Source organism: Trichomonas vaginalis, chromosome IV (genome assembly GCF_026262505.1).
Source record: "Trichomonas vaginalis G3 chromosome IV, whole genome shotgun sequence".
Taxonomy (NCBI): Eukaryota; Parabasalia; order Trichomonadida; family Trichomonadidae; genus Trichomonas; species Trichomonas vaginalis.
The window spans coordinates 25,962,754-25,989,949 of NC_067206.1; the positions used below are offsets into that span (position 1 = coordinate 25,962,754).

At 34.3% G+C, this 27,196-nt stretch overlaps 6 protein-coding genes and 1 pseudogene across 7 annotated transcripts, besides 3 other annotated features; 4 read left to right on the forward strand and 3 right to left on the reverse strand.

The window, feature by feature from the left end:
• Positions 1 to 13,119: part of a mobile genetic element that runs on past the window's edge.
• TVAGG3_0169540 (uncharacterized protein) lies at positions 469 to 843 on the reverse strand (the record flags this gene model as incomplete). The annotated part of the gene is made up of 1 exon (XM_051225263.1): positions 469 to 843. The coding sequence occupies one exon, from the start codon at positions 841 to 843 to the stop codon at positions 469 to 471; it is 375 nt and encodes a 124-aa protein (XP_051110249.1).
• Positions 951 to 1,556, forward strand: TVAGG3_0169550 (KilA, N-terminal/APSES-type HTH, DNA-binding family; the record flags this gene model as incomplete). Its single annotated transcript, XM_051225264.1, has 1 exon — positions 951 to 1,556. A coding segment is annotated over one exon (606 nt), but the record flags the coding sequence as incomplete, so codon positions are not given.
• TVAGG3_0169560 (uncharacterized protein) lies at positions 2,045 to 2,518 on the reverse strand (the record flags this gene model as incomplete). Its single annotated transcript, XM_051225265.1, has 1 exon — positions 2,045 to 2,518. One exon carries the CDS (start codon positions 2,516 to 2,518, stop codon positions 2,045 to 2,047), a length of 474 nt encoding a protein of 157 aa, XP_051110251.1.
• On the forward strand, positions 2,610 to 3,287 carry TVAGG3_0169570 (uncharacterized protein; the record flags this gene model as incomplete). Its single annotated transcript, XM_051225266.1, has 1 exon — positions 2,610 to 3,287. One exon carries the CDS (start codon positions 2,610 to 2,612, stop codon positions 3,285 to 3,287), a length of 678 nt encoding a protein of 225 aa, XP_051110252.1.
• TVAGG3_0169580 lies at positions 4,949 to 8,380 on the forward strand (annotated as a pseudogene). The gene has a single exon. A coding segment is annotated over exon 1 (3,432 nt).
• Positions 12,456 to 13,119: a terminal%2Cinverted (terminal inverted repeat of Maverick-1B transposon ID:TVAGG3_0169470).
• An 18-nt stretch (positions 13,120 to 13,137) lies between these two features.
• Positions 13,138 to 15,169: a mobile genetic element.
• TVAGG3_0169600 (antigen BSP-related family) lies at positions 15,104 to 17,167 on the reverse strand (the record flags this gene model as incomplete). The annotated part of the gene is made up of 1 exon (XM_001580135.1): positions 15,104 to 17,167. The coding sequence occupies one exon, from the start codon at positions 17,165 to 17,167 to the stop codon at positions 15,104 to 15,106; it is 2,064 nt and encodes a 687-aa protein (XP_001580185.1).
• A 415-nt stretch (positions 17,168 to 17,582) lies between these two features.
• On the forward strand, positions 17,583 to 26,834 carry TVAGG3_0169610 (uncharacterized protein; the record flags this gene model as incomplete). The annotated part of the gene is made up of 1 exon (XM_051225267.1): positions 17,583 to 26,834. The coding sequence occupies one exon, from the start codon at positions 17,583 to 17,585 to the stop codon at positions 26,832 to 26,834; it is 9,252 nt and encodes a 3,083-aa protein (XP_051110253.1).
• Between the last annotated feature and the right edge of the window lie 362 nt (positions 26,835 to 27,196).

Genomic DNA, 27,196 nt, shown 5'->3' on the forward strand with positions numbered 1-27,196 from the left:
GACAAAGCATTTACGAAGAAGTTATGACAAAGTCATGAGGGTGAAAAAACAGGTGAAAAAACAGGTGAGATCTCACCTCTTCACCTAAATTATATTTTTGTTCAAAGCTTCCACGAGAGAAAAGATTCCTCATTCGCTAAGGATTCCAAAAATGAAAAAATCATTGATTTCGGCTGAGAAAAAACAGAAAAAACAGCAAAACCCTTCTTCCACGGGAACAAAGAAATAAAGAAGAAATAAAGAAGAAATAAAGTAAATTTTTTATTTATTCCCGTGGAAAATAGAGCACTTTTATGACACTTTTTATTCACGACAAACAAGACAAACAAAGAAAATAAGAAAATACGGCGCTGTCGCGGTTCGAACCACAGACCCTGACCCCTCCATAACACCATAACACCACCTTAGACCACTGTGCTACGTAGCCTGTCGACATAAGATTTTATAAATTGCATATTTGACGTAAATTTATTTCCATCTAGCTTCCCACCGCATAAGATATTCATACGTGTTTGTAAGACATTCATTAAAATTCTTTTCTATTGCATCTAATCTTGCGTTATTTTTTTCAATAGCTTGTCTGTATTCTTCATCATCTCCAGCAGTGTTTGGGTCTTCACGTTTAAAATATTCATTGTTAACCAATTTTTTATCTACAAATTTTATTAGTGTTTGATTCACTTCGTTATGATAACGGTCATATTCTTTCAATACGTAAGTGAAGACAAAATGCGTCGTACCTTCAATCTTAAAGCTTAAAGAACTTTCAACACAGTTTTGAGGGTCTGTCAGTGCGTCAATGAGATAGTATTCGAAGTCAGTCAATAATCTTTTTAAAGTCATTTCATACAGGATAAAATTTAATGTTGTGAAGAAATAGTGTTTATCTCAGAAAAAATAACGCTAATTTTATTTTTATTTATTTTTTTATTTTGTATGTAAAGACAGTAATGACAACAACAGAGAACACAACAACAGTTATAGTCCATGAAGCAATAAATGAAGAATACGAGTACATACAGTATAACAAACAGTTACGTCTCATTCGTTCGGTCAAAGACGATATGTACCAAATGCAAAGTATTTTGAACGCTCTTCGTTCTACAAAGCAAGCATATCATTGGTTTGAAAACCAACAGACAAAAGAACTTTTAGAAGAATTTCCTCATATGTTTGCTACCCTCGGAAAACCGAGGGTAGAGATTCCGTACGAAAATCGTAAAAATTTGGCTCCTGGTTTGAGAGGATATTATGTTCATAGACTTTTAGTAAATGCCGTAGCAATGTGGGCTTCACCTCGTTATGCTTGTTATATTTTCATGATGTTAGATGAACTATATAAAGCAGAACGTGAAGAGATGGAAAACAAGCTTGAATCAAAAGACAAAAGCATTCAGAAAAGAATACCACGTTCAGTACCAAAAGGAAAGGAAAAGAACTATAAGTATATGATTTATACTGAAGAGATGGAAAATGAAGAAGACAGAGATATGGTTATGTTGCATTTAGTCAGAAGAAACAACAAAAGCTTTTATGACCTTGCTAAGATTTACAAATCTGACAGAAACTGGTTCTATCGTGAAAACTTACCGATTTCAATGACACCGAATGAGCAAATAAAGGAAATTGTCAAAAATACTCTTCCTCAAACACACTATGACATCAAAGGTTGCACAATACTTACATTCAAAGAAGACTTACCATTACTGAAGGAAAAAATAACAGAGTATTTCGATAACTTCAAAGAGGAAGAATGAAAATCTAAGCTAATTTTATTTTTTTTATAAAATTTTATCTCATATGAAAGAACATGAATTTAGAATATTCGGAACTCATGACAGAAGAAGAGAACGAACAACATGTAAAAGATTATGCAAAATTTCTGAAAACATACAAAGCATTTAAACAATATCTAAATGCTTCTAAAGATTATGCAAAATTTCTGAAGGTATATAAAGCTTATGAAAAAGCGTATGAAAAGTTTATACATTGGGGAATTGTTGTAAAATATCGATATGAAGACTAACCAAAAATATATTTTTGCTTAAATAGCTTCAGGGTCTATTTCTTCAACCATTTCACTTCCTTCGTCAATGTCAATTGAAGCTTCTTCAACCTTTGGTAAGAACTTTTGTATGACATCTTTGTTCGTTATTGTCTTCAGAGATGAAGGATAATATTTCACATTTGTTTCACCCTTCTTATATTCTTTCTGTTCGGAAAGATTCATAGCAATACTGAAGAAGTCAATGTTAGAGTTCTTTATGACAGTATAATGAGTATCTTTGACATTCACGAAGAAACTCTTTTGTTTCAAAACTACTGCTAACTCTTGTGAAGTATAACGTTTGCGGTCAATGACGATAGCTAATGGTCTGACATACTGACCAAACTTAGATTCTTTCACAAACTTCTTGTTAAAGATAACATTAACGTTTGAAGCACCATTGAACTCATTCTTGATGGCATTAGCGAGAGCATTGTATGAAAAGAACTTGCAATCTTGCATGTGTTTCATTATAATAAAAATATTAAATTATTTTGAAAAATAACTTAAAAAAAATCTAATCTAATTTTTTCAAAAATATTTTTTTTATTTCCTACTAAAGATGTATCGGAAGTTGTCTAAGTTAGAACACTCGGAAATAAAACAACATCTTACAGAAGCTAACATAGATGTTGCAAAGCATTACGCAACAAACAAAAAAGCACTCGCTGACTTCATTAAAGACTATAATGGTGCAATAAGTTATGATAGAATTCATGATTACATTAATAACAAAACATTTCCTTTAAATGACGTTGCTATTGACTTATATCATAGACGTTCAATACCTCATGAAGTAAGGCGTGAGATGTTTGACATAACAAATGCAAACGTTGGTCATACTCGTAAAGCTCTTTCGCATGATGTTCGTCAAGAGATGTTTGACATAACAAATGCAAACGTTGGTGAAACAAGAAGAAGAGACGACACACTGAAACAACAGAGAAGAGAGATGTTTAAAAGTGCTATAGAACAAGTTCGCAAAGCTAACGATGAAAAAACCAGAATTTTCGAAAAAGTGACACCAACTATTAAAGTTATTTTATTACTAGATTTATTTACAAATTATAAGATAATATCATTAACAAAATATATTTTTAATATAAATAAAAAACTTTTTTTATACAAAAAATTACAATCAATCGATAAATATTATAAAACATTTATTCCAAAAAGATTAAGAAATAGGTGGGATCCTGCATATAATATAATTTTATGTCATAAAGCTTACAAATTTTAGATGGACCACAGTGAGAATGTGAGTGGTTAATTTAAAGGTGGTCTGATAAAGATATCGAAGCTTACTCAACACAGCATGAAGCAGTTTCTAATACACAATCTTACTAGTGGTGTTTCGGTCGCCAGCGCTCTCATAGGGGTGCTGATTTCAAAAACCACTACTTCAAATTATTCAACAATACTCAATGCAGCATGAAGCAGCTACTACTGCTGTATCTTACTGGTAGCGTTTTGGTCGTTGGCTCTTGCACAGTCTCTCAGATTTTCAAATTTTTTTTTCAACACTATCTTGTTTCGCTCTCAGAAAGCTATCCTACAAAGACATCGAAGCTTACTCAACACAGCATGAAGCAGTTTCTAATACACAATCTTACTAGTGGTGTTTCGGTCGCCAGCGCTCTCATAGGGGTGCTGATTTCAAAAACCACTACTTCAAATTATTCAACAATACTCAATGCAGCATGAAGCAGCTACTACTGCTGTATCTTACTGGTAGCGTTTTGGTCGTTGGCTCTTGCACAGTCTCTCAGATTTTCAAATTTTTTTTTCAACACTATCTTGTTTCGCTCTCAGAAAGCTATCCTACAAAGACATCGAAGCTTACTCAACACAGCATGAAGCAGTTTCTAATACACAATCTTACTAGTGGTGTTTCGGTCGCCAGCGCTCTCATAGGGGTGCTGATTTCAAAAACCACTACTTCAAATTATTCAACAATACTCAATGCAGCATGAAGCAGCTACTACTGCTGTATCTTACTGGTAGCGTTTTGGTCGTTGGCTCTTGCACAGTCTCTCAGATTTTCAAATTTTTTTTTCAACACTATCTTGTTTCGCTCTCAGAAAGCTATCCTACAAAGACATCGAAGCTTACTCAACACAGCATGAAGCAGTTTCTAATACACAATCTTACTAGTGGTGTTTCGGTCGCCAGCGCTCTCATAGGGGTGCTGATTTCAAAAACCACTACTTCAAATTATTCAACAATACTCAATGCAGCATGAAGCAGCTACTACTGCTGTATCTTACTGGTAGCGTTTTGGTCGTTGGCTCTTGCACAGTCTCTCAGATTTTCAAATTTTTTTTTCAACACTATCTTGTTTCGCTCTCAGAAAGCTATCCTACAAAGACATCGAAGCTTACTCAAAACAGCATGAAGCAGTTTCTAATACACAATCTTACTAGTGGTGTTTCGGTCGCCAGCGCTCTCATAGGGGTGCTGATTTCAAAAACCACTACTTCAAATTATTCAACAATACTCAATGCAGCATGAAGCAGTTTCTAATAAATATATACATATATAAATATATACATATATAAATATATACATATATAAATATATACATATATAAATATATACATATATAAATATATACATATATAAATATATACATATATAAATATATACATATATAAATATATACATATATAAATATATACATATATAAATATATACATATATAAATATATACATATATAAATATATACATATATAAATATACATATATATATAAATATATAAATAACAAAATATAATCAAAAAATAGTGTTTGGAAATTTAAGGTTAAGTGTCACTTTTTCTACTGTCACTTTTTCGTAAATTCTACCACACTCTGGTGAAACAAGAAGAAGAGACGACACACTGAAACAACAGAGAAGAGAGATGTTTAAAAGTGCTATAGAACAAGTTCGCAAAGCTAACGATGTCATTCGTTCCATTGACGACAAACCAAAAGAAGGTGAGAGATGGTTAAAGAAAGATGAAGAGAATAGGAAGAGAAATGTGAAGTCAGGCAATAGACTCATTGACTTTAACATCGAAGCTTTAGATGAACCAAACAGAGACTACTTACACAAACATTTCGGTAAGGTTTTCATGAGACTCTTAGAGAAGATTAAAATAAACTCACAACAAAGATGGATGGTATGTTATAAACTTGGTGGAAAGTATGAATGTTCTACGTTAAACCTCAATAATATTGGAACACTACTACATCAGCTCTTGAAGGAGAACTTTATATCAGAGATAGAAGCAAATGCTGCAGGTATTGTTGAAATGCACTATGACTTCTTCTTGACAAACATAAAGAATCTTACCGAAATAAAGATGTATGATTTAACAGAATATGAAGGCTTAACGATGTCAGATGTAAAGAAAGGCAAACCAAAAAAGAGACCATATAGAGATGAAAGCACACTGACAAATGACCAGAAAGCCATTTTGGAAGCTCTTAAGCAAACAGGAAACCCAGCACTTATAGAAAGCTTTTGGAAAGATAATGGTGAAAAGAAGTTTTATAAGAAGAGAAGCGGTCAGTTCTGGAAGTATCTTTGCACATTACCTATAAATCTTGAACGCTACCAAATCTTCAATGAACTGAACAAAAGAACTGCAACACTTATGACAGAAGATAACTGCTTCGTTTATGCTTGCATTCAGGCTGGAGTAAATGGAGAGACTATTGACCACATGAGAGAAGTCATTCGTGTTAGAGACTTTCCTCAAAGTAAAGTACAAGAAATTTCTGACGCAACAGGTATAGCATTTAATGTTACCATTGGTTACTTCAATGACTCAAGACATAATGAAATAAAGAGATACATACCAAAAGAATGTAAAACTGTTCGAACTATTGACTTACTTCTTGTTGAAGACCACTACATGCTAAATGAAAGATTACCAATGACAACATATTTCATTCGAAACTATAAAGAAATCTTGAAGGAGTGTGGTGGAATGAACATTGAAAAACAGATGAAAATATATACAAAGAGAGAGAACAAATATGTAGTTCGTTATGATAGAACTACACCGCTATGGGATGTTATGAAAACATTGTGGGAGTGCAAATATTTCGAACCTATTTCTTATGGAGAACTTTTCACATATACGACTGACTTATATAAACAGAACCTTGCACCATTTAAAGATTTGACATATGCTCCAAAGTATTGTGTACAACTGAAGAAGAAAGCAGAGTCAAAAGAAGTAAATAAAAATAAGTGCAAGTTCATTCCTGAGCACGTTTTCTTTGCTGACTTTGAGTGTAGTACCGATGGCTTTCATAAAGCTTTTAACATCTGTTATGACAGTGAAGATGGTTCAGTGAGTGAAAGCATTTGGGGTCAGAACTGTGCAACAGAATTTTTGGAACGACTTCCTGACAAGAGTTTAATATATTTCCATAACCTCAGTTATGATATAAACTTCATCTTAAGACACATGACAGAAGTGAAAGGAACTCCCATCATTAAAGGTTCACGAACAATGCAAATAACTGGCTTATATAAAGGAAGGGCAATTATTATAAAAGACTCTTACAGTGTTATAAATAAGAAACTTAAACTATTTCCTGCTATGTTTAACTTACAAACAGGACCGAAAGAAGTATTTCCATATAACTACTACAGCAGTACTTTGTTAGCAAATGACAACAGAACTGGTGTCATTTCTAAAGCTTGTAAGTTTGTCAAGGATGCAGATACGTTCATGAAGAACATAGATTCCATCAAAGGTTGCAGAATAGATGAAAACCATTTCGATTTAGAAAAATATAGCTCATTTTATTGCAAACAAGATGTAAGAATTTTAAGAGAAGGTTTTGTAAAGTTCCGCAATGACATATTGAAAGAATTTGATTTAAACGTATATGACTACGTTAGTATTTGTTCTATTGCTAACAAATTGTTTGAGAACAGAGTGTACTTCCCGAATGGAAATTTATATGACCTCTCAAATAAACCAAGAGAATTTATTTCACGCTGTATTCAAGGTGGAAGATGTATGCTGTCAGATAACATGAAACAAAAGAGCGAAAAGAAACTCATTGCTGACTTCGACGCTGTTTCATTATATCCATCAGCAATTGCAAGATTGTATACTTTAGAAGGTATTCCAAAGGTTATGAAGAAAGAAATGTTAAGCACAGAGTATCTCATGAGACATTTATTCGATGATGACCAAAAGGAACCCATTGGTGAAAAGTTTATGTCTGGCTTCTTTGTTCTCATTAAGATAACAGAGATTGGAATACATAGACACTTTCCTTTAATAGTTTGTGACCCTGAACTAAATCCAGAACTTAACGTTCCCAGAAGTTCAAACACTTGCTGTTTAATGTATGTTGACCATATAACATTACAAGACCTCATAAAATATCAAGGTGTCAAATGTGAAGTGTTGCAAGGATACTATTACGATGGAAACAGAGATATTAGAATAAGAGATGAAGTAAAGAAGTTGTTTGAGTTAAGGTTAAAGTATAAGAAAGAAGGAAATCCTTTGCAAGAAAATATAAAGCTCATTCTGAACAGTATTTATGGCAAAACTATTCTATCTCCTATTGAGTCAAAAATAACCATAGTAAATGACAAAGATGCTATAAGATATGCCATCAGAAACTACAACCATATAGTGAAGTTCGAAGGTTTGGATGGTTCAGATAAAACTATTTTCAAGCTAACGAAAAGCATTTGCAGACACTTTAACTTCTGTCCACTTGGTGTTAATATTCTATCTATGTCGAAGAGAATAATGTGTGAAGTATTCTGTACTGCTGAGGACTTAGGAATGGACATCTTTTATAGCGATACCGACAGTATGCATCTCTACAATGAAGATATCCCTCGTTTAGCTGAAGAGTTTGAGAAACGTTATGGAAGAGTTCTCATTGGTAAAAACCTTGGTCAGTTTCATAGTGACTTCGCAGAAATAACACCTGGAAAACAAAGTTTAGCATACAAGTCAATATTTTGTGGAAAGAAGACTTACATAGACTTACTCACGAATGATTTAAATGAAGTTGCATTTCACTGCAGAATGAAAGGCGTGAAGCAAGATGTTATTGCATTAACCGCTAATGAAATGTTTCCTGACTCTGTTCAGTGTTTTCTATGATGAAGATAAAGGTTTAATGGTTCCGCAAGGAAATTTGACAAAGACTCTGAGTTCAGTGTTATGAAGTTATATAAAGCACTTTATGACGGTCAAGAGATTGGATTTGACTTATGTAAGTCTTCTAGTCCTTGCTTTGCTGAAAAGTTTAACTTCTCAATAACGACTAAAACAAGCTTTATTCGTAAGTTGAAGTTCTGAGGTCATTTATTTTTGTCAGCAATGAGGTCATGAATGAGGTCATGAATGAGGTCATTTATTTTTGTCAGAAATGAGGTCATTCGTGATAAAAATAAAGCTAGCGTAGATTTTACAATACTGCAATTGGTAGAGTTTAAGAGTTGTGCTTCAATGTAGAGACAGTCCTTATGGTCTGGAGGTAAGAACACTGGGCAGTTATGGTCATGAGTGGAGAACATGTCTATCCAAAACTCACGATTGAAGCCAGTTAATTTATAGTATTTAGGGTTAGGAAGTGGTGAAGTTCTTGTATGACCAATGAACTCATTTTCAACTCCCTTACTTAAGTTTGAATATAATATAGCTTGCTTTCTATCCGCAAATGCCAGGTGTTACAATCTTTGAAATTCATTTTTCCTCGGAAGCATTGCATCATAATTGAAAACATTCTTGAAATCATCACTTGGTTCAGAGATTTGAAATCTTATACGTAATGGATTTTTCTTTCTCTTTAGCGACTTCATTGAATGGTGAGAATACAATGAATTGACAGTCATGTGTTCCATCTTCATTTTCATTAAATTCATAATGAAAGTCTATAAGTTGTGGCTGACTACCTTCTTCTTTTCAGTTGTGCAAGAAACTCACGTAAAGGCTGTAAAGTTTGTACTTCAATGTTGAACTTTTCTCGAACATCTCATTAAATGAAATCATTGCAACAATGTTGTATCGTCTTTAAAGTATTTGTATATGTGAATGTTTTGGGCGCTTTAAAGACTGTTCGTCATTTTCTATCTCGACTTGAAGTATAAAGTCAACCTTTCTGAAAGCACGTGTTATATACATAGATGTTATGCCAATGTACTTCTCTTCATTAATGTTTCACATATCCAGTCTGTTGGAAACTTAAACGTTACTCTGTTCCCCTTTATTTTGACGTCAGGGTTTTTCACTACTGAACGCAACAGATAAAGGTATTTGTCTATAACATTTAATTCGGATAAAAATAAACCATTTACTCTTTCTTTGCTTCAGCTTCTTTAGCTTTTTGCTTCAGCTTCTTCTCTAGCTTTCTTCGCCAGCAAACGTGAGGTTCTTTTGTCTTCAGCAGCTATGCAGCTAGTTGTTTTTCACTAAGTTTTCTCTTTGGTCTCTCTGGCTTTTGTTCTTGTTTTTGTTCCTTCAGTTCGGATAAAATTTGCTCGCGAATTTCTTTCTTCAATGCTTCAACATCTATGACCCCTTGGGTCTTGTCGTAGGGCTTGTCTGAGTCATTTGACTGCAGATAAAAAACAAAATTAAAACTTTAACCGATGTAAAATGAGCTTGTCAAAATCAGAACGAGAGTCTATTATATTAAATGACGCCAGAGGAATACAACATCCTTTCTATTACGTAAGTCAGAGTAAAGATGGTAAAATATATGTAAGAAAAAGAAAGGTTCCATTAGCGAATGCAGAAAGCGACAACATTAAGGTGCATGACAAGGGTGAAGTCCACGAAGCCCATATAAAAACCTTCTGTTCAAACTGAGCCACCAAAAGAACCAGAAGAAAAGAAGCCAGATGTACTTTCAATAACGAACCAAGAGCTTATTGCAAAGTTCGTGAATTTCATTGAAAAACAAACCGAGTCAAAGAACCCTGACCCACCAGTGAAAGAAGTTGAGACAAAAGAGAATGTACAGTTCATTGAAAATGTCAAGAAACAACTTCCACCACGAATGCCAAGAAGAAGAGTGAGAATAATGAAGTAAATAGATATTTTTATCCGAAGTAAATACATGCAGAACGAACAGTTAAACGAATTTACTCCAGCAGAGCATATTCATCAGATTCGCTCATATTTCGATATCATAGACAATGCAGTTCAAATTGGTGACACTAATAGAAAATATTCTGACGCAAAGATTCCATCACAACCTGGAACTGCTAAAGATAACACATGGGTAACATTCAATCTCTCACCTCCTGGTGAAATATGTTGGACCTTTACAATACATTCATTACGTATAAAATGGAAGGTCAATTTATTGTAGATAAAGAAATTGGTTCAGGTTCCAATAAAACAAACCCACCAGGATTTTGGATTGGTTTCGATGACGCTTTCTATGCGGTTGCTGGATATCAAATCCTTGCAAATGGTCGTATCGTATATTCTCAAGACAACGCAAGAGAAGAAGCATATATATACTTCAAACTCACAAACTACCGAACAAATAAAGAAAGTAGATGTTTTCTCAAAGACTCGACATGAAGATGTATGGAGTCATTCGGGACATGCAGAACAGGACAAATTGTTAGTGGTCCAATTACAGCAGGAAAATCATTTGATTTAAGCTTCGTTTAAGAATTCCTGTTAGAAAGTTTTTACCATTAGAAGCTATAAGATTTATTCCTGCATTTGCTGGTAACATTCAGCTTAAAGTAAAGTTCAGTAGCGACGCCTTACAATGCACATCTATATCTGTAAATGATATCATTGCTTTCAATCCAACTCTTAAAGTTGCATTTGCTTCAGATTCAAATCCACCGACAAAATAATTTGTTCCATGGAATGAAACCATTCACTATGATAACGAAGGCAGTAGAAGCTAGTGGAAACAGTTACTATTACAACTGTAACCCAGCAACTATTTCGAACAAAGATGGATTTTAATGAATGTTTCATTCATCCAAAGTCATTCTCTTTAGACCCTAACATTTATACAGAACTTGTAGAACATTATACAAACGAGGCTTTATGTTTTTCCTGTTAAAGTTATGGATTGGATTCCTATGGACGGTTCATTCTCAAAGAATACGATAGTTCAAGTGCAACATTTACAGCAGCTTATACGCCTATTAATGTTAAAAGTATTTGGGCACTATTTAGAAAGAAAGACAACTATTATGTTAATTTTGAGAAACCCTAAGTTTAAATATCTTCAGCTTTCCATGGGAGCTTATGGAAATATACCTGCAGAACCTGAAAAATCATATGGACCTGTATTTTATGAAATGGTTGCGAACGCTTGCAATACAAACAATGATATGATAGGATTTAATGAAGATGTTATGAGGTCATTGGTGGATGATGGTAGTGTGGTGAACATAAATGGGATAGCTATGACAACACACATTTCTTATGTGGGTTTTCCAACAGAAGTGGACTTTTGCTTCCAGCAAGGTCAAACATCTACTGCTCCAATAACATACAAATTGTCTGTTAAAGGACCTATTGAACTAGCAACTGAAAACGTACCAAAGCACTTATTGGATTTATGAGGGATTGTTGCTTTGCCATTCAGGTGCGTGCTAATGGCATCCCCATAATAAGATTAGATGACTATAACTTAGCTACGGACGACAGTGAGGAATAAAGGATGAACGTTTATTTTTAAAGCTTATAAATGAGTTCTTCATCAAGTCTCGTGAACCTTCACCATCTATGAAACAAACTTTACCAAACGATTATGGAGCACCTATTGAATATTTCTTACGAGCTGCACAATGGCAAAGAGCAGTCTCACCAAGGTTAGGTGTTCCACTAGCTCCTGTCAAAAATAGCATTTGGTCAAGTCCTTATATAAGATATGGTCTCCCACTAGGTTTGCTAGCTACAGCAGGAGCAGTTTATGATGTTGAAAGAAATAAAGCAAATGTTGTAAATAATACTGAAGTAGCTGAAGTTAAACAAACTCCAACACCTTCACAAGCAAAACTTCAATGACTCCTGAACCTATGGAAGTACAAACTCCTGTTCAAAAGTCAACTCCTAAACCGACTCCAACATTTAAACCAGAACCTACTCCTCAAATAAATCGTAAAACTCCTGCGTTTCCTTACTGAAAAATAACGTTATTTTTATTTAATATTAAAATTTTTATTTGATTGAAATGACAAATAAGTCACTGAAGCAATGAAACAAAAGTTCTTGGTAGAATACATTAAATCAGGAACTATTCCAGAAGGTTTTTACATTCATACTATGAAGGATGGTAGAGTTCAGTTTAGAAAGATAAAGCAACCATTAGATAGAGAAGGTATATTAAGGAAGATTAAACTTCATGAGGACAACATTGCTGAACTTAAGAAGAAGTTAGAAGAGTTGGAGAAAGGAAGAGAGTTATAAAGCAATGAATTCAACAGGGTGAAAAAAGAGGTGAAAAAAGAGGTGAGATCTCACCACTTCACCTAAATTTATTTTTGTGCTATGTTTTCATACATGTGAGGGTGGTGAGATCATTTATTTTTAAGTTTATTTTTTATTTTATTTTTATTTTATTTGGATGTAAATGACGAAAACTATTGAGATAACAAACTACAACGGTCATGAGTTCAAGAATTTGTTCTTCGTTCCTCGTGAAAATACATTCTATCAGATACGAGGGAGAAAGGGTAAAGTTAGTTTGAGCGTTTATGAAGGAATGAAGAATGGAAAGTTTATACAAGCATACGATACAAACGGTAAACGTGTTTCATTAGCTTTGTCAAAACTTACTAACATTTATTTTGACAGTGACTTTGACCTATATGAAGAAGAAAGTGAGTCAGAAGATTATGAGTTGTTATGTGAAGCACAGCAATGGGAGGAGTTGCAATACTTTTGTAAGTGAGAACGTTTATTTTTTACAGTAGTGAGGTGAAGTGGTTGGCGGCTTTGTAAATATTTAAGGTTAAGTTAGTGTTGTCGTTTGTGTTGTAAAATATACGTTAACGGTTTTGTAAAGTGTCAAAACCGTTAAGTGGTGTACGGAGGAGCGCAGTGCCACCGTACACGACTTAGCCATACTAACTAACTTTCTTGAACAGATTCGACAAAGATAGCTAAAGAAACTTTTTCATCCGAACTAAAGCGTTTGGAAACAATTTCAGCTCTTTGAGCAAATTTACGTAATGCATCTGGACCTTGTGCAAATATTGAAAGTAACTCTTCGTCTGTATATGAAATATTTAAGTCTTGGAAACACTTAAGTTGAGCTGTAGCATGATTCATATTGTTTTCAAAGTAATGTTTAAGATAATTTCTGACAAATAATGAGGATATTGTTTTTGTTGATTTCGGAGGTGCAGAATGATCATGAGAGTCAGAGTGGATTAGTAGTTCATATTTATCTTGATCTATTATCCGGACTTTGAATTTAGCTTGACATTGTGGATACTTACATTTGTATTCGATCGTGGAGTATTCTTTCCTGCATTTTTGAGAGTAGCCCATGCTAGCTTTTATCTCTTCTTGGATACCAAACTGGAGGAGCTCCATAGTGTTGAATATCACGGGCTCCATACAACAAATTGAATAAGGTATTTCAAAATTTGAAGGAAATGGTCCATCATTGAATGTAGTGGCCGGGAATTGAATGACATACAGATAGTTTGAGGAAATTTGTTATAAATTATAATATAATTGAAGAATTAATTATCAAAACAAGTCTAAGAGCCATTAGTCAGATTTTCCCGAAATGCAAGGTTAAGATTTTAGCAGCGACTAACTTTGAGTGTACATATATAATTGTTATAACTGAGTACTTTCTATCTGTGTTACTTATTTGAGTCTAAGAGCCATTAGTCAGATTTTCCCGAAATGCAAGGTTAAGATTTTAGCAGCGACTAACTTTGAGTGTACATATATAATTGTTATACTGAGTACTTTCTATCTGTGTTACTTATTTGAGTCTAAGAGCCATTAGTCAGATTTTCCCGAAATGCAAGGTTAAGATTTTAGCAGCGACTAACTTTGAGTGTACATATATAATTGTTATACTGAGTACTTTCTATCTGTGTTACTTATTTGAGTCTAAGAGCCATTAGTCAGATTTTCCCGAAATGCAAGGTTAAGATTTTAGCAGCGACTAACTTTGAGTGTACATATATAATTGTTATACTGAGTACTTTCTATCTGTGTTACTTATTTGAGTCTAAGAGCCATTAGTCAGATTTTCCCGAAATGCAAGGTTAAGATTTTAGCAGCGACTAACTTTGAGTGTACATATATAATTGTTATACTGAGTACTTTCTATCTGTGTTACTTATTTGAGTCTAAGAGCCATTAGTCAGATTTTCCCGAAATGCAAGGTTAAGATTTTAGCAGCGACTAACTTTGAGTGTACATATATAATTGTTATACTGAGTACTTTCTATCTGTGTTACTTATTTGAGTCTAAGAGCCATTAGTCAGATTTTCCCGAAATGCAAGGTTAAGATTTTAGCAGCGACTAACTTTGAGTGTACATATATAATTGTTATACTGAGTACTTTCTATCTGTGTTACTTATTTGAGTCTAAGAGCCATTAGTCAGATTTTCCCGAAATGCAAGGTTAAGATTTTAGCAGCGACTAACTTTGAGTGTACATATATAATTGTTATACTGAGTACTTTCTATCTGTGTTACTTATTTGAGTCTAAGAGCCATTAGTCAGATTTTCCCGAAATGCAAGGTTAAGATTTTAGCAGCGACTAACTTTGAGTGTACATATATAATTGTTATACTGAGTACTTTCTATCTGTGTTACTTATTTGAGTCTAAGAGCCATTAGTCAGATTTTCCCGAAATGCAAGGTTAAGATTTTAGCAGCGACTAACTTTGAGTGTACATATATAATTGTTATACTGAGTACTTTCTATCTGTGTTACTTATTTGAGTCTAAGAGTCATTTCTACCATAGAACTAGATATTGTCTCTCATTAAATATATATAACTGTAAACTGCTTAATTCATTTATCTATTTAGATAAAATTATATTTATATAAGAGTTCATGTTATTATTTCATCTTTATTATTTTTTTTATTCCTTTGAAAAGTGACACTGGATAGTTTGTCCCTTTCTCGGAAACAATCGAAGTTTTCAAATTTAATTCTTTGAGTTTAATGCAATGACAGAATGCTCTCGTACCAATGTTTGAAACTGAATTTGGAATTTCGATACAAGCAAGAATACTGCATTCTTCAAAGGCCATTTCTTCAATTGTCGTAATGCTATCTGGTAATTTTATTTCTCTTAAACTACTGCAACGATAAAAGAGTTCTGAAGAAATGCTATTTATGGATGAAGGTAAAGTGATGTTTTCTAATGATGTCATGCCTTTGAAACAACATTTGTCGATTGTAACCTGTCTTGATAAATTCAAGAATATGATACTTTTAATATTGATACAATCTTCAAATGCAGATTCACCAATTTTTTGGATGTTTTCTGTGATTGTAAAACTTTCCAATGATCTGCAATTTTGGAATGAAAATTCTCCTATAGATCGAAGAGTATCATGAAATTGAATCGATTTTAATGAATAACAATTTGTGAATAGATAGCTGTTGATGGTAGCCAAATCTGCTTTAATTGCAATGCTCTCCAAATTAGTGCAATTTGCAAATACACCTGTGTCTATCAAGTCTCCATACCCCATCATGCAAACAATGCTTTTAACATTATTACAATTTGCAAATGCGTATTCATTAATCTTTCCAACTGGTATTGAATCAAATGTTAATTTTGTGCAATTATAAAATGCTCTTATTCCAATTGAAGTTAAACTGTCTGGAAAATCAATTTTACCAAGATTTATGCAATTTTCAAAGGCTTTATCTCCAATCTTATTCAACGTAGAAATAAATTGTATTGTTTCCAGACCAAAGCAGTTACTAAATGCGCCTTCTTCTACAGAAAATGCTGGAATTTTAATATGTTTAATGCTTAAGCAGTATGAAAATGCATAATTACGAATCGATCCTAGAGAAGATGGAAAAGAATCAAATGTTAATTTCTTGCAATTATAAAATGCATATTTTCCAATTGAACTTATACTATCTGGGAAATCAATTTTACCAAGATTTATGCAATTTTCAAAAGCTTCATCTTTTATAATTCCAGATTCAAATTGTATTGATTCCAAACCAAAGCAATTACTAAACGTGCCTTCATTTATAATATCTATTGGAATTTTAATATGTTTCAAGCTTAAACAATATGAAAATGCAAACTTGGCAATAGCAATTAGATCATCTGAAAAAGAATCTAAGGTTAATTTTGTGCAATTATAAAATGCATATTCAGAAATTATTGAAATACCAGAAAAATCTATTTTGCCTAGATTAATACAATTCTTAAAAGTACCAGCCTTTATGTCTAAACCATATGGGAGATTTATTGATTGAAGATTTGTACAATTGCAAAAACATTCTTTTCCAATGGAAGTAACATTTGGTTGGATTTCAATATGTTGTAAACTCGTGCAACCACAAAATGCATTGTTCTCAATAATCATCAATGATGCAGGGAGTTGTATTGCTTGAAGATTTATACAATTGGAAAAACAAGACTCTCTAATGAATGTAATATTTGGAGGAAGTTCAATATGTTGTAAACTCGTGCATCCACAAAATGCATGGTCTTCAATTGATTCTAATGATGCAGGGAGTTGTATTGTTTGAAGATTGATGCAATGTTCAAATAAAGATGATGAAATAGATTTTAAATTTGAAGGAAGTTGAATAGTTTCAAGTAGTGTGCAACTTTGAAATGAGCATTGTGAAATAACAGTTTTTTCGGAATGAAAAACGATTGTTTTCAAATTTAAACAATAATGAAAAGAAAAATCCTCAATTATTAAAAGATTTGGAGGTAATTCGAGACTTTCTAAGCTAATACAGTCAGAAAATGCATATTGATGAATTATTTCTAATGAATTTGGAAACGAAATCTTGGTAAAATTATCCCAATATGCATATTGATATTCTCTTATTTCTTTTGTGCCTTCAGGAATGATAAGAGTGTCAGTATCTTGAAAGTTAGAAGCTGCTTGGATCAAAAGAATCAAAGAAAAGATCATATTGCTAATTTGTAAAGTTCTCAATTTGATATTTCAGATCATTCGGATCAATAAAAAAATAGAAATTGACTTAAGCTTGTCCAGAATCTCCAAATACAAAGAATCTTCAGCGCATGTCCTTATATTATTTCTTTATGGATCTAAAAATAAATTGTTGGAGAAAAATTCGTTTCAAATTTACGATATTTAGAAGAATTTAATTCCACCATAATAAATGTATGATATAAACGAATCTTATATATGTAAAAAATGCATAAATCATGTAACAAGTTGAAAAATTAAAATCCATTATCATCGATTTGATAATTCTGAAACTTTAATGCAAACTACAGTTTGATACATGGAAAAAAAAGTTAAAAATTTACTCAAATTTTTCCTACAAAATTTTTGGCGCAGGACGATAGCTACGTCAGAGATGTCGAGTGCAAAATATTTCGAGTTTTTTGGGAATGGTGCAAGCCCAAATCTCTCGAATGACGTACTAGATATCCTCGAAAACTTCCTATTATTTGAATCCAGCGAGGTAATTGAGCCTAACGTCCGAACAATTTTGGATTATATTGTTCCATTCTTACGAGCATTCATCGGTAAAGGCCAATCTAGTGACGTCAATGAAAAAGCATATATAAAACGCATGTTTAATATCTTAAGATGCATTAAACCCATACATTATAATTCTGATATAGCCAGAAACCTTGAAGAGATCTCATTCAGCTACTTAATCAATACGAATGAAACTACTGAGTCCGCTTACCTGTTTCTAGTAGAACACTACCTTACAGGACCACATGGTAACGCTAACGGACTTCTTGATTTACTCAAATGGTCAGTGCAAACCATCAGCATGTATGCAAACAGATTGGAATTGCTTGACTATTCCATAGTAGCTGTGATAGTAGAGTCATTTGCTCAAATTTATTTCACTAACGGGCCACAAATTGACAAAAGTGAGATAGCTCTTCCATTTATCAACTTTGCACGCAATATATTGGATTTGTCTCCACAGTACCATACCCCTATTCTACTCAGATTCTGTGCAAAATCATTGCGAATCGTTTCAAGAATTTATGAACACAGAGGAGAACTTGATCCATCGCAAGTATCACCTCAGATATATGTTATGATTCGAGAATTACAGAATAAGATACCAAATAGCCCTCAATATTCTCAAATTTATCAAAATTATTTATTGGTCTACGCTTTATTGATCAACGATAAGGAGAAAGACATGTACGTGTACTTCGTACAAGAATTCCAGAAGCAATTATACGCAATTACGATGCCTTACCACTTAAGATCAAGGAGAATCAGTTTTACCCTCTACTTCTCGGCTTTTCCGATTTCTAAGTTCGCCGTGACTAATCCTTCATTCATATCTGATGTATTCGCACGTACTCTAAGTGTTATTTCCTCTGCACAAACGCCTCCAGAGCTCAGCCAAAGTTTAATGAAAACTTTCCAGTTTATCGCACCAGAACCTGTTATAAAGCAAGACCCTTTCATTTTACATGACATGGTTGACCAAATTGTCGATTGTTTCGAAATTTCAAGATTAGACTACGAACAATCGGTAAAACCTACTGAATCATGGTCCAAAATCAATAATACAATACTCATAGCCTTGAAGAAGACCTACCAACCAATGTACGCCATAGAACAAATGAAATTGGAAATTGCAAGGAGATTTACCATCCATGCGAGGTATTCGTTCGATTCAACCAAGCAAAAGGACATAAATAAAAGGTGCGACCAGATTGTTAACTTCATAGAACAGTTTGTTGACAAACTTCCAAATCAGTACATAACCGCTTTCTGGAAAAGTAGCTTAGAGTTGTTCCTCCCGACAGATGATAGCCAACAGTACCTTGTTGAGTTCCATAACAAGATTTTAAATTCGAATATTTGTCAGAAAATTTATTATCTCATCCAATTCTACATTGCAGTCTCCGATAAATTCGCTACGTTGCATAAAATCACCGCCGATATCATCCACAAGATCAACCAAGTAGTTTTTTTCAAGGATGTGATCAAATTAAACCCATATCAATACAAAACACTCTGCGGAAATATCTTCAACATATTCATGCAAATACTAGAGAGAAATGACTCTCATTTGATCGAAACAGTCATTATTCCTTTCTTTTCGGAATATAATAAAGGAATACAACAAGCGCAGCAGAACCAGAACCCTCAAAACCAAAACCCACAACAGAAGATAGTACAGCCGAACTTCCAACAGAAGCTGGAAGTCTTAATCAACCAATTAGAGAAGAATTACCAGTTTTTCATCGATATTTTGAAGAATAACGAGAACAACCTTACAATATCTAACCTTTCGATCGTACTTTACCCATTACTTTCCAAAGCTTCCCCACAAAGAAACGATGATTGGTTCCAGCTTTTCCTTTGCGCACTCCAGACCCCCAAGAATGACTTATCGATTTATTTGAACATACTCTACAACGCTTTGAAGCCAAACATCCAAACAATTTTCGAAAAATTGTCAAAACCTGTAGCCATGAAGTTTGTTTCCGCTCTATCGACCATTTTAATGAAAGGCGAATCCAAAGATTACGCCAGAGCCATTCTACGCCGAATTCCTGAAAAAGTCATGTCATCGGCGATTGAACCCCCCGACTCTTCTCCCAAACTTACTTTAGCTAATGTCGATGGCTTCGATATCCCTATCGACCCATTGTTCGCTAAAATCCAGTCTTTGGACAAAATTTCACCCGACCAAGTTGAATTTCTTACGAAAGCGTTCTTAAATCTACTTGAAAGGAAGACATTTTTAGAATGTACGACCTCAAAGATTACGAACGACCTCGTAAAGTTCCTTCACAAGAACAATTCAACGATTTTCCAGCCACAAACGGCATTTCACTCCGCACAGCCTCCTGCCTTGTACACGATCCGGTTTTTCGAGCATTCCGTCATGAAAAACATTGAACAGACCATTAATTTCGTACAGGATAAATCAGAATTTGCAAATAACATTGCAATACTCTGCCATTACAAGGAATACGCTGCTACAGCTGTTTCTATCCTCGGACAGACGCTGCCTTTCATACCAGTGAACCAAGTTTTCGTAAGAATTGTATCTTCATTATTTGAAGCTTGCAGTTTCGATTACGATAACGCTCTTGCCCTTCTCAATCAGTATGTATTCAAAAGGCAGTACGTTCATGAGGATAGCCAGTTCATAAACCAAATTGTTAACGAAATGTTGAGAATGTCCAAACCGTTGAGGACACAAAAGGCGATTACTGCAGCGCAAATTGGTCTGACAGAGCTAAGGAAGCAGAATGAGATACATGGACTCATCAGAACTGCAATTAAATCTTTTATCAACCAATTCATGCAGTCAAGAGAGAATTCGGCCAAGGCATATGTCTACCAGTTCATATTCTCACAGAGGTTCGAGGATGTCATTGAAAATCATCAAAGTTTTTTTCAATTTATCATCGAAAATCTCAACAAGAGGCAGCCAGAGAAGATTCTGCCACAGTTCATCAAATGCATGAAGAAGCTAAACTCCTACAAGTCAGAAAAGATGCTTGAGTTCGACCAAATAAGATATCTCATTAAATTACTTGCCTGGATTTGTACAACAGAGCCACAACAAGACCTAGCAGGATATTTCTGGACCGAAACCATAAAAGCTGTTAGAGATCCGAAATTTGTTGATCATATTACGTATTTCGTAAAGAAAATCAAGAATTTCGTAAAGAAGATCGGTGGCTCTATTAATTACTGTCCATATAACATCGAATTCGATACGAAACAGAGGCAAATCAACATCCATGAACTCAATCTTTTCGAATATTTGCTGGAACAGAACCATATCCAGCCAATTGATGCCTTCGCACGTGATTTGTACAGCTTCATTGTGCAGTTAACCAAGCAAAAAGGTCCTCCAAACTATTTATCCCCAATTTTCAGGACAATTTCATGTTTTCCGACCGGCCAACTTACTCCAGAGCTTCGGCAATTGATCAAAACAGGCTTTGATTTGAGTTACTACTTCTATGAACAGCAATGGTTTGCAAATCAACCTGAAATCTTCGTTAAATCGTTCCAGAGAGAGTCAGTAACCATTATTGTTGACTCCTTCAAGGACCAGTTCTCTCTTTCATACCTAAATCTCGCTCAAAGGTTGTTTAATCATCCAGATTTAGCTGATTTCAGAGATGAGATCATTCTTTTGCTTGCGAACAACACCCAACAAGTTCTTGAGTACCTAGAGAAGCACAAAGATCAGATTTCCATGCAAATCCAGAATGTTGGTCATCATCATTCACATTCACAACAGCAAAACCAACAAAATCAGCAGAACCAACAACAGAATCAGCAGCAAACACAGCAAAACAATCAATCCTATCAACAACAGAACTATCAACAGAATTACCAACAACAACAGCAACAAAGACAACAACAAATGAATCAATTTCCTCAATATCAACAACAACAACAGTTAAAAATGCAAAGACAGCAACAACAAAGACAACAAACATATCAACAACAAAATTACCAACAGAATTATCAACAACAACAGAACTATCAACAGAATTCTCAATCTTTTCAACAAAATTATCAAAATACTCAACAACAACAAAACAATCAACAGAACACACAACAGAACCAACAACTACAACAGATGTTGAATATGTTGAATAAACTCAATTCAGGAAAGATGTCATCTCAATCATCACAACAAATGACTCCTTCTGCAATGACACCTCAACAAATAACTCCAAACCAAATGATGCAATCTCCAATGCCTGGCTCAAATTCAATGAACGGAACTCCTATGTCTAACACTCCAATGCAATCTCCAATGCCTCCTTCCAATCCTCAACAGCTCCAACCTACAAACCCTCCAATGCCAATGCCAATGTCTAATTCAATGGGTGCAAAGCAAAATCAAATGCAAAACACTTTACAAAATACGTTACAAAATCAGTATCAGAACCAATATCAAAATCAGTTGCAAAATCAAATACAAAACCAGATGCAGAACCAAATGAATATGAGACAGATGCAGCCATCAATGTCACAACAATTACAGCAAACTCAACAACAACAAAATATTCAAAACATTCAAAATATTCCTCAAAATGTTCAGAATGTTCAACAAAATTCACAGCAACAGAATATTGAGAGGGTTTCAATGGTCACTTCACCTTTAGCTGTAAATTTGATTATTTCCAAAGCAATTAAAGATTTACCAGTGATATTGAAGTATGGATGCAGTGAGAACACATTGTACAATGTACAAGTATTAGTAAAGAAACTAATAGAATGTGGAAAAACAGATCAACAGTATCATTTGAGTTTATTTAGACCAAGTTTGTTTTTGGCTGCAGTGCAAATTCTGTTTCCTATTGAACAACTCCAAGTTGTAGAGAATTCCAAGCGATTGTTAGCGATGATCAATGACAACATCAATTTCGTCATCAGACAGCCATTGATGTTCACTCATTCATTGTTTATTTCTCGATTTGTGAAATTCACAAAATATTTCACACCGAAAGGAATGATGATAATGGAATCCATCAACAATGCTCCTGCAACAAACATTGTTTCAAGAGTGTTCCAGGCGTGGCTTCGCTACGAAACATTCTTACAATGTCCACCAGAACAACCACTTTATTTCACAGGAAATTTCGTGACAATTGTTCCTTCAGAGAGTTTGTTGAATGACAATTTGATAAGGTATTACAATGCCATGCTACATAACATAAAGAATATAACTGTTCCTGATTTCACGTCATGTATGATTGAGTCTGTTTCTCATGACATTCACGCAGTAGCAATCATGAAAAATGTCTTACAACCAAACACAATTTTGAATTTCTCAAGATTGCTGAGTATCGCGAAAACAATGAAAGCGAAAGATGAAAATGACACGACATATCAAGATTCGATGACCGAAGTCTTTAACTATTTAGTCTGGAAGATTCCTGCTGTCACTGTTTCATCGAAAATCACAATGAGAGTTGCTGGAACAACACCAAGTGTTTTCAATCCGAAAAATTTGAATTTTACAAAGGCAATATTACGTTATTCTTACATCAATTCATTGAGCGTTGGCATGAAAGTTAGTGATCTTTATACATATTATTTACCGAGTATTTTCGAGTCAATTGTTAATACTCCAAACCATTTCGCTCATTCCAGAATTTTTGATGTAATTTTGTACATGATTTTGAAGAAAGACACAAAAATATTGACATTTGACCAATTCCCGGCATCACTTGAGAAGATCAAAAACTCGGTTACATTGCAATCAGTTAACAGTAGATACATCAATGAAATAAAGAAGCATTTGACAGAGAAATTGCCGAAAGAAATAACTCCTGTCCAATACACATTTTACCTACAATTAGTTGCAAGTATTTCTCAACTAATTTCCCAGAAAGATCCAATTTATCCTGTTGCTCTTTCTTTCAGGTATTTGATGTCTGTTCCTCCACCAAAAGAATTTGTTTCTTTGTATCAAAGAGCCCTCAAAGACATAATTAAATACGGATCTCATCCAATGGCTGAATACGCAATTTCCGAGATTTACAGTGCCATGAAAATCACTGTTAACTCTCCTTTCTCGCCTCCTCTAAAATCTCCTTTTGGAACTGTTGTTCAATGGATTTCGGAATTTGCAAATTCACCTCACTTTTGGATAATGTTGTTTTTGTTTGATGCTGTTTTCCCACAGACAGAAACACAACTGTTAGCTGAGATAACGAAGCTGAAATATCCAATTCATCCTTATGTAATTAATGAGTTCAACAAAGTGTTGAAAGAGAAATATCCTGATGCATTCCAACAATGCAACAAATCGAGTAAAAACAGGATATTAGTTGTATCTCAAGAACGAGACATTGTTGAAGCATGTTGGCAAAATGATTGGGCATCACAACATCAAGACATGCACATACAAATCTTCAGTAGAATGTTCCTTCCTGCGAGTATTTCAATGGTATCATTATTCCTTGATTTACCAAATTTGCAAGGTTTGTTGATAACTGCTTTGCATTCAGTAATAATGAATCAAAAGTTCATTACTTTCATGAAGTATTACATCAGGTTATTCCCCAATTCCTCCTTGAGTTCTGTCTTCAACATCACTCCTCCTTTCCGTCACAACAGGCCTCTTCCGAACCAAACAACATTTTCTAACATGTTCTTCTTAGAACAATTGAATTTAACTGATGACGCTTTGGGAATGGCAAGAAGTGAATTACCTGTTTTGAGGACAGCTTATTCTTATTCACAGTTATGTCAATACGAAGCTGCTTTTGCTAGTTTCATTGATACAACTGATAAACACAATGAATGTTATTCACAAGCGATAATTCAAATGAGATCTGCCTCAATTAACTTGAGTTTTCCATGGGCGAATGATATAATTGTTCAGAAGAATGATATGAGTCATTACATTTATCTTCCTTTCTGGACGTATTTCAGCCAAAACTCTGATATCCACAGAAGAAATGACTCAACAAACACTTCCTATTTCAGCTCTTCTTTCATTACAACAATGAGTCGATCTGTAATTGCGGAAGAAGCAATTGGTGCTTGTAAAATGATGTCTCAAGCAATCTCACAAACACATGAACCTCGTTCTGTTGACGACATCAGGTTTTGGACAAATATATGGTTGCCAAGCCTCGATAGATTATGTACAACAGCATCGAGTTTGGGCTGGAGAATCATTGTTTTACAAAACACTTTGAAAGAATTGCATAGAAATGACATTTATAATGACTTACTGACAAACTATTTTTCTTTTGCACAATTACTTTCGAATGTCGGTGCAATCAAGAGGTCATTTGATGTCCGTCTCAAAGCAATGTCTCATGCTGACGACAAATACACGAATTACCCTGAAACAGCGTATCCAAGACTTGCAAATTACATAACAAGAGCTTGGCAACTGAAAATCCCTTGTTTCAAACAAATCGTGTCTTACTACGTCGGAATGAGAGATGTACATGGTGCATTTAGCTTCTTGAAGAACTTCAATCCTCAAGAACAATACCATGTACACGTGAAACTGTTAGTCTACATCGCTACAAAGTTACCACAACTTCTTGATTTGAACAGTTTGTCAACCAAACTCAGTGAAATGTTTTCAATGATAGGACGTGAAGATTTCACACCTTTAGCGAGTGTTTTGATCTCATCAATAAGAAGAGAAAGATCTCGCTCTGCTCAACTATTAAATTCGATTGTTTCCAGCCAAATAAAAGTCCATCCATTGTGGATCAGTTGGTTACCAATTATTTATGAGATTTGCGACGATTTCCCACAAATGTTCTTCAAAATTGTCGCAGAGAGTTATCCAATCCACTTCATGATTGTTTACTTGCACATGTATTTCAAGACCCAGAAACAGCTGAAAACAGTCCAATTCGCAGCCGAAGAACTCAAAAAGTTAAAGCATAATAAACCTGCTCAAGAGATCTCTATCTTGTTCGCTTTCATCAAAGACAGTGAAGAACAGATGCAGAAGATGAGGAAATCAATTTTGGCACATAAAACATTGTACAATGCGCTTGTTAAACCATCAATTCCTATTGACCAAAACGTGTTGAATGAGTTGAATTTGAAAGATATCTTTGAATTGATTTCATTTTGCCAAGCGAATCCACCTTATTACGTCACAAACCACAGGGCAAAAGTCATCACAAATGGTTGTAAAATTCCTGTAGGAGACACAATACAATCGGTTTTCGCAATAGAAGTCGTAGGAGACCAAAAACAAGATGCACAAGCGAAATTTACATTGGAAAACGGCGAAATAACAACTGTTTCCATTGTTCCACAGGAAAGATTCAATTTCGATTCCAGAGAAGATGTTTTAGTCCGTTTCATGTCTATAACAATGGCCAACCATCCTTCTTTGAGCATGAGAACTCCATTCCTGTTTTATCCGCCCGCTTATTGCGTTTCTCCCGGAATATCAATTGTTTTCACGCCTCAACTGCAGTGGATGCATGGATTGGCCGGAAATTATCAAGTTATTTACGCAATGGCAGAGTCAGTGACGAACGCGATGCAGCAAATAATGTTCCCTCCTGATGAAGTATCTCCTTTTATCACGAAACTCCGGAAAGACCTTCATTTGTCTCCTGATTCCGCTTTCAAATGGTTGGTTGAAGGATCAGATGGTTCTCTTGCAAATTTCGTTTATTCGAGGTCTTCCATTTCATCACAACTCGGTGCGATGTTTGCTTTGAGAACTGTTTGTCATGCTCCTGCTCCTGAATTCCCAACAGTTGCTTTGTTCTCTGACAGAACAAGAGTTGCAATGACTGATTGGCTCCCAGATCCAAATGTTGGATACGCTTTCACTCCTGTTTTGTTGTCTCCTCAGTTACAGGGATTGCTTCCTTCTTTCTCTCTGCAGGGATCGTTCACAACAGCATGGTTAGCAACTATGCAGTGTTTGCAGGAAAACAGAGATGAGTTGGAATTGCTTTTGAAGGCTTTGGGAATCAACAACCCAAGATTTATCATGTTTTCTGTAGAAAGTGCAAGCCCAGTCATGACTGAGGATACAGACAAATACGACAATCCATTCCCATTCGAGTTAATCAACCATATCATCTCAACTTCAAAGAACTCTTTCGCAATGGTTGATGAAGGTTTCTCTTGGATCTAATCCACTTTTTATTTATATTTGTTTTTTTATATTATTTCTATTTTTTTATATATATTATCTTTTAATTTTTGTTTTGTAAATTATTTATATGATGTTTCGTAAAATATATAGATCTTTTTTATAACTATGCTAGCTATAACCAGTTGATATATTGAACTCAATATTATTGATTCAAATTGAATTTTATTATGATTGTAAAAGAGGATGTTTTATTGTCTTCTCGAAAAAGTGACAAAATTATCATTGTTGTCTAAAAAAGAGATTTTACAAGCATGTTTTGGTACCTAAATAAAGGTAGAACATCAATTCCATCTATGTATATAGTGTGCAAACACGCATGATATATGGAGTAGCTCTTTATC